At 39.2% G+C, this 8,208-nt stretch overlaps 1 protein-coding gene across 1 annotated transcript; it reads left to right on the top strand.

Moving 5' to 3' along the window:
• Positions 1 to 586: 586 nt before the first annotated feature.
• Positions 587 to 976, top strand: LOC149845738 (uncharacterized). Its single transcript, XM_089989183.1, has one exon. It carries the CDS (start codon positions 587 to 589, stop codon positions 974 to 976), a length of 390 nt encoding a protein of 129 aa, XP_089845309.1.
• The last annotated feature ends 7,232 nt before the right edge of the window (positions 977 to 8,208 follow it).

The raw sequence follows: 8,208 nt of genomic DNA, 5'->3' as shown, positions 1-8,208 counted from the left end.
CAAGAATCTTCTGATAGAGGGTTCCGAAGAAGAAAAAATGGATATTCTGAACCATTCATTCCCTCAGCATTCTACGACGGTGATCACTGAACAACATTTTCAGCCTCAAGATCATATAAAACCATGCTCCAAGCAAGATATCTGAGTACAGCATCAAGTTCTCATGTTGCATCAAGCACAACCTGACAATGAAAAGAAAATGAATCTTATCTCAGCCATCAGCAAGCTAAAGGTATCTACGGAACCTACAGGGGCTTCTTCGAAAGTTGCTAAGATGATTCCCAAATTTCCCAAATGCTTCATTAAATCCATTCTAGAGAAAGGAGAGGCATCACATCAGAAGCCATTAACTACCTTATCTAATGTCTCAATCTTAGACTTAACGTGAGCTTCTGCCAAGCATCAGCGAGTACTAGATGACCTACTGAGAAAAATCAAAGTAAAATCCAGTACAACTCCTAAAAATATGGCCCATATTGTCAATCAAGCCATGACTAATGCGTTGATCACATTTTCAGATGAGGATTTGCTAGAGCCTCACACTTTCCACAACAATGCGCTCTACATTGTCGTTAGAACCAGGGGGATGACTGTACCCCATGTGTTGGTTGATGGAGGCAGCAACCTCAATATATGCCCCAAGATGATTGCCAAGGCTTTGGGCCTCAAGGAGGAGGAATACATTCCAGATCCAATCACTCTCTATGGATTCGATAATCATGGACAAACAACTAAAGAAAAGATCTTCCTAGAGATCTTCATCAATTACTCAGTACATTCAGTCATCTTCCATGTGGTTAATGTACCACCTACCTATAATCTGCTGCTCAGAAGGACCTGGATCCACAATGCGAATGCAGTACCTTCTACTATACACCAATGCATCAAGTGGTTGAAAGGAGAAATGATCACAACTGTACTGGGAGAAGATCCAAACAAAAGAAAGGCTCCCACGGCCTATGATTCCCAGGCCTAGCTTCACTGCAGATATCCCTAGCATCAGAGAGAAAGAAGAAATCAGTCTCAGAAAGAGTCCAGGGATACTTCAAGCATCAGCACCATCACTGCAGACGGTAGCCATGACCCGATGGAGGGGTCCTCAGTTTTTCAAGATCGGAGGTCGGCTCAATTATAGTACTTTCAGAGATCATTCGTTGTTTTCCCAATTTATGAAAGCTAAGAAAGGATTCGATATGCTACTGAAACATGGATACCAACCTTTTAAAGGCTTGGGCAAAAAAAGATGATGGTCGAGTAGAACCAGTGATCCCAGAGCATCATCCTCACAGAGCAAGATTAGACTTCTCCAAAAAAAGATCACAGAAGAAGACTACTCTCATCAAGGGGGCACATTGAGAACAATATTTGTCATTCTTTTTCTATTCTTTCTAATCAAAATAATGTATCATTCTATCAAAGTCTTTGATCAATTCAAATTCAATAAAATTTCAAGTTTTCTTTGTCTATCTGGATGCCATCTATCTCCTTGCTATATCTCCTCATTTTCTGTTGTCAATCTTTGCGATTTCATTCATGCATATTTCCAAATGCTATTTGTCTTATGATAGGCAATCTTCCCTGAATAAAGTTTCTTCTCCAATTTTCAGAATGTCATCCAGATCAATTAAGAGGCTGGTTCTCAACCTGAAGGCTTTTTCAAAACCAGCGGTAGTTCATCGAATCAAAGCAAGAACAGAAAATGGCAAAGTTGCAAGGCAGTCAGAAGAACTTACAGAGTTCGACCCATCTCTTCAAGAATTACCAGAGTTCGCCTCAGTTCAGAAGCAGGATGAATCGTCAGCTTTGGTCCAAGATCCAACTGAAGATATAAATATCAGTTCAGAAGATACTCCTAAGATTCTCAAAATTGGCACCAGTCTGAGTCTGATAGAAAAAGAGAAGCTCACCAGTTTCCTCAAACAGCATAAGAAAGTGTTCGCATGGACCTACGAAGATATTCCCAGACTAGATCCTAAGTTAGTCAAGCATTATCTCATTTTAAAGCCAGACGTCAAGCCAGTCAAGCAGAAGTTGAGAAAAATGGATCCTAGGGTGGAACAACAAGTCAAGGAAGGTCTTGAAGACCTACTCAAAGCAGAATTCATCCGAACAATTGACTACCTGGATTGGCTAGCCAATACCGTCATCATTCCTAAGAAGAATGGCAAGGTGAGGATTTGCATAAATTTTAGAGATCTAAACAAAGCAACTCTGAAGGATGATTATCCACTTTCAAACATCGATCTCCTGATTGACAGCACAGCGAGGCACACCATGTTCTCATTCATGGACGGATATTCTGGCTACAATCAAATCAAGTTGGCCGCTTGTGATCAATCCAAGACTTCCTTCACTACGCCATGAGGCACTTTTTGCTATACAGTTATACCATTTAGGCTCAAGAATGTCAGAGCCACATATCAGCGCACAATGGCTGTTATCTTTCATGACCAGATGCGCAAGATCATGAATGTATATGTTGATGATATCCTCGTGAAGTCTAAAGAGGAAGAAGATCATATTGAAACTCTTGATCAAGTTTTCAAGTGGCTCATTCTTTATAATTAAGACTCAATCCTCAAAAATGTATTTTTGAAGTCGAATCAGGAAAATTGCTAGGCTTTATGTTTAGCAAGAAGGGGATAAAAGTCAATCCTGCCAAGGCAAAAGCCATCATCAAAATGCCGCCCTCAACTAATCTCAAAAAGTTGCGTAGCCTTCAAGGGCTTATGTAATCAATTCGATGATTTATATCCAATTTGGCCATGAGATGTGAGCCCTTCAATCATTTACTCAGAAAAAGAGTAAAATTTGAATGGGGATCAGAATGTCAGTAATCATTCAATCATATCAAGAAATATCTCTTCAATCCTCCTGTTTTGAAGCTGCTAGAATTAGGGAAACCCCTCTTACTGTACATCTAAGTTAATCAAGTAGCCTGCGGCGGATTCCTGGCACAATATGAAGAAGGTAGCCTGATCGAGCATGCCATCTATTATGTGAGTAAAACTTTCATTGACTATGAAAAGAAATACTCTCAAATAGAAAAGACCTGCTTAGCTCTGGTCTAGATGTGTCAGAAGTTGAGACACTATTTGTTGACATCTGAAGTTAAGATCCTGTCAAAATTAAATCCTCTCAAGTACATTCTTAAGCAACCCTTTCTCAGCAGACAGATTGCCAAATGGCAAGTCTTACTGATGCGATATGACTTAGAATATGTCTCTCAACAATCGATCAAAGGCCAAGCAATTGCAGATCAATTAACCGACTTTTCTTTAGCAGATGAAGTGAAAACTGAAGATGACTTCTCTGATGAACAAATTTGCAATATTCAGCAATCGCTAGTATGGAATTTATTCTTCGATGGTTCTAAAAATATGGCAGGAATAGGCATTGGGATTTTATTGATCACACCTGAGAAGGAGATGATTCCCTTTTCTCTCAAGCTCGATTTTTCATGCACCCACAATATGGCTGAGTATAAAGCTTTGATACAAGGCTTGAAGATTCTACAAAACTTCAATGTTAAGAGAGTACATGCTTACGGTGACTCGTTGATCATTGTCAATCAAGTCCAAGTAGAATGGCAAGTAAAAGATCAAAAATTGCTTTCCTATCAAAAGATCATATCTGCTCTCGCTAGCCACTTTGAAGAATTTCAGCTATTCCATATCAAGAGAGACTTCAATCAGATTGTAGACAATTTAGCCAATCTAGGCTCCATTATGACCTTCAAAAATGGAGAATCATGTTGCTCCTTCGAAATTGACAGACTTGATCAACCTGCCTTCCTTTCAGCAGAGCAAGTAAACCAGGCTGAGCAAAAGAAGAAGCCTTGGTATTACAATATCAAAATTTTCATAGAGACTGGCGATTTTTCTCCAGAGCTTTCAAAGACAGAATAATGAGCAATTCAGCGCATGTCTACTCGCTATTTCATTCTTGCAAATGTTCTCTATCGTCGTGGATTCAATTCTGAATATTTCAGATGCCTAGACGAAGACGAAGCCAAAAAAATCGTGTGAGAAGCACATGAAGGAATTTGCAGTAGTCACGTCGGCTACCAAATTCTTGTCAAACAAATCATTCAATCAGGATATTGTTGGAAAACTATGCAACAAGACTGCTATCGCTTTGTAAAGAAATGTGTGCAATGTCAGATATATGCACCTGCTATTCACGCACCAGTTGCATATTTGCAATCAGTCGTTTCTCATTGGACATTTTCTATGTGGGCCTTTGATGTCGTAGGTCCCATCACTCCTTCTGCATCAAACGACCACAAGTATTTCCTTGCTGCAACTGAATACTTCATCAAATGGGTGGAAGCTGTCACCCTACGCAGAATAGAAGGTCGACATGTGGTCTCATTCATCCACAAGAATATCCTTTGTCGCTTTGGCGTGCCACATGACATCGTGTCAGACAATGGCAGTCACTTCAAGAATGAAAAAATGAAGACTTTCTGCTCAAGGTTCAAAATTCATCATCATTTCTCAGCTCCATACTATCCTCAAGGGAATGGTCAAGCAGAAGCCACCAACAAAATCCTGATTCGGATCTTGAAGCGAACTGTGGAAACAGGCTGCGACTGGCATGAAAAGATCCACGATGCACTCTAGGCATACCGAACTACCATTCGGATGCCAACAAATGCTACCCCATTAGAACTTGTCTATAAAACAGAAGTAGTATTGCCCCTGCATGTGCAGAAACTCGCTCTGAAATTTACATCACTTCTAGAATTACCTCTTGATCAATACCAGCAGCAACGATTGGTACAACTCGATTTGCTTGATGAAAAAAGGCTGAAAGTAGCAGTGCACGCTCAATCCTACTGTCAAAGGACAGCCCGGTAGTACGCCAAATCTTTCACAGAAAGGAGATTCAGAGTCAATGATCTAGTACTCTGATCCACAACTTATCTCAAGCATCGTCCCGGTGGCAAATGGTCGCCAAATTAAGAAGGCCCCTATGTCGTCAAGGAAGCATTACCCCGCAATTGATATCGGCTCATCAATGCCGATGGGGTGGAATTATCAGATCCCATAAATGCTTGACATTTAAAAAAAATCTATACTTGAAGCATATATACTTCCTTTTGTAATTTTCCAATTTCCTTCAATGATAATCAAATTTCCCTTTCCCGATTACACTGGGGCATTTTTAATTTTTTATCACTACCCAAAAATGTCCTATATGTAGGCATGATAAACAAACCTCTCATTTTGCACACAGGTGCACCCATGAGCATTAGCTTGCATTAATTTGCAGCCATTTGTATTTACTCATATTCATCTACATTCAAGTACATTGATCAATGTTCAGGGTAAGGGTCAACCCCGAAACCCCGACAATTATTCCCATCACAATTATCAAAATATCGCAAGATCGTCAGTCGATCATTAACCCCGGCATATTTTCAAAATCTAGTGCTTGTACTGGTATATATTCTTAAAACTCAGTGTTCTTATGCTGGTTCATTTTTTAAAATCCAGTGCTCGTAGTGGTGCATTTTTCAAAATCTAGTGCATGTACTGGTGTATTTTCAAAATCCAGTTTCATACTGGCATATTTTTCAAAATTCAGTGCTCATACTTATACATTTCCAAAATCCAGTGCTCATGCTGGTATGTTTGCAAAATCCAGTGCTCGTACTGGTACTTTCCCAAAATTTAACCCTCGTGTTAATACCCTACCAGTCACATTAGTCGATCTTTTAGGTTCAATCGTCGTACAAACCTCTCATCAAAATTCAACTCCAATTTCGACCTTTGGGTCACCCAATTTCCAATTCCCAATTTTGACCTTCGGGTCCACCAATTCTCAATTCCCAATTTCGACCTTCGGGTCAGTCAATTCTCAATTTCGACCCTCGGGTCAACCAGTTCCAAATTTTGACCGCCAGGTCATTATAAACACCTCAAATTTTCCTCATCCATTCTCAACCCCCCCCCCCCCCTTGGGCAGTGTCAATCCTGTTAGGTCAGTATAGGAGTCAAAACCTAAGTTTGTGTTAGAAAATTACCATTTTACCCACTTTCATTAAGAAATTTACTATTTTACCCACTTTTATTAGGAAAATTACCATTTTACCTTTAGGTCATCCCAGACCCCAGTCAGTCGGAGTCAACCAAGTTCACTGGTCAATTCAGAGCAGTTAGAATATCAGTCATTTTAAGCTCACCTAAGCTCACAGTGAATGAACCACTTTCCATTTCTGACCATTCCTGCCAAAATGGGATCATTTCTTCATAAATGAGTTTGTTTCTCACTTAGATCCAAGCCAATTGTCTCTGAGTCAGTCATTCACAGTCAATCCTATTCCTCTAAGTCTAGCTTGAGCTCACCAAGAGTTCAAGTGCTCCAGTTTCAGTTCAATACCACTTCTAAGTGTCCAGTAGCCCATTTTAGCCCATTTCAGCTTATTTAGCTGAAATTGAGCTGAGTCCAGTCAGTTGAGCTAGTGTTTGAGCTTCAGTTTTAGTTCATCTCAATGTAACTAATCTTTGTTCCAGCTTAAACCCAGCTCTGGTCTGTAATTCACTTCACTCCAATGACCATTTCTCGTCGTTTCTCTAAAAATGACAACTTTTCTTGACAATTCAGTCCGGGAGTTCAGTCGAGTCAGTGTCTTGTCAGTCCACTTGAGTTTTGAAACCCTAAAACCCAGCTCAATCTAGTCCATTTCCATTCAAACCTCAATTTTCAGTGTCACACTGGCCTGGTAGAACCCGAAAACCATTTCTTGAATCATTTTATGATTTTTATCAAAATTGTCATTTTTTGAACTATTACAATTGTCAATCAGGGTCTAATGTTCAAAATTCTTCATTCAGGGTCTGCATTTCGCATGGCATTTCATATCATTTCTCATCATTTCATAACATTTCATTTCATTTTCGAGATCCATAACTCCAGTTTTAAAAATTCCAATCCAGATTGAGTTTTAAAAGTTTTCAGAAATCAATTTCAAACCTCTGGGTTTCTAAAATTAACATTTTTACCTCCAGGATTCTAAATTTGGAAATATTTTCCTGAGAAAAATAATCTGGATTCTTTTCAAACTCAAATTTTCAAATTCTAAACTGGATTTGCATTGCAACAGGGTATGAAATTTTAAATTCGAAGCTCGTTTCAAAAACTGCCAAAAATAGCTCATTTTGTTTAGAAACATTCTAAAAAGACTATTCTACCCCTATGGTTTTCAAAATGAATTTCAAATTTGGAAAGTGAGCCCACTCTAAGATGGCTCCTTTATTTACATCAACATTTTCATTTTAAAATAAAAAAAATATCTTTTTCTTTTTTTTGTTTTCTTTCATTTTATTTTTTTAAATTTGTTTATTTTTTTATAAGAGGAGGTGGGACCCACAAGGGGGTCGACCCCCCCTTCCTCCTTCTTTCCTTTTCTTTCTCCCTTTTCTTTCCTTCTCCTTCCTTCTCTTCTTTCCTTTCTTCTTTTTCTTATTTCTTTTCTTTTTTTTATTTCTTTCCCTTTCCTTCTTCTTTCTTCTTTTTCTTTCTTCCCTTTCCTTCCCTCCTTCTCATTCACGTACAACCTTTTTCTTCTCCTCTTCCTTCTTTCTTTCCTTTTCCCTTTTCTTCCCTCCTTTCTTTCCCTCCCTTTCTTCCTCTCTTTATTACCTCATCTTTCTTTCTTTTCTCCAAGTATCCCACGGCTGAAGGATCTCCCTCTCTCATTAGCCCTTTTCAAACTTTAGCTCCTATTCTATCAAAACCTAAGTTTGGTTTTAATTAAACAAAAAAAAAAGAGCTCATGACTGGAGCTTTTGGGGAGCACTATCTCCTCTCATTTTTCTCTCCAGCTATCTTCCCTCCAAGTCTCTCCTCCCTCTCACCATCATACATCTTCAACTCCATCAGTGCAGCCACCAACCACAGCAGCCACCTCTTCCAACAACTACAACACCTTCCAACCGCCATCTCCATCGGTGCAAATCCAACTCCAACCAAGGTGCTCCCTGAAGCTTTCCTTGGTTGCAAGGAAAGTCAAGTTCCATCCACACCTCTAGCCGACCCAAGCTAACCCAAGGTAAGCCCATGTTATCTTATCATGTTGTATTGATTGTCATTGAAATAAGATTGCTGTCTTTTTTTTTATTGTTGAAAAGATTGGTTCTACATGATTAAAACTATATAGGAAAGGGGATTCACCTGATACATGGGTCGGATCCTTCCTTC

This window comes from Nuphar pumila, chromosome 2 (assembly GCF_984573655.1).
Source record: "Nuphar pumila chromosome 2, dmNupPumi1.hap1.1, whole genome shotgun sequence".
Lineage (NCBI taxonomy): Eukaryota > Viridiplantae > Streptophyta > Magnoliopsida > Nymphaeales > Nymphaeaceae > Nuphar > Nuphar pumila.
The sequence above is the reverse complement of the archived record's forward strand: the minus strand, read 5'-3'. Positions and strand labels throughout refer to the sequence as shown.

What these genes read in the sequence shown, in the direction of transcription:
- LOC149845738 (XM_089989183.1), top strand. Translation starts at nt 587, where the DNA reads ATGACTGTACCCCATGTGTTGGTTGATGGAGGCAGCAACCTCAATATA.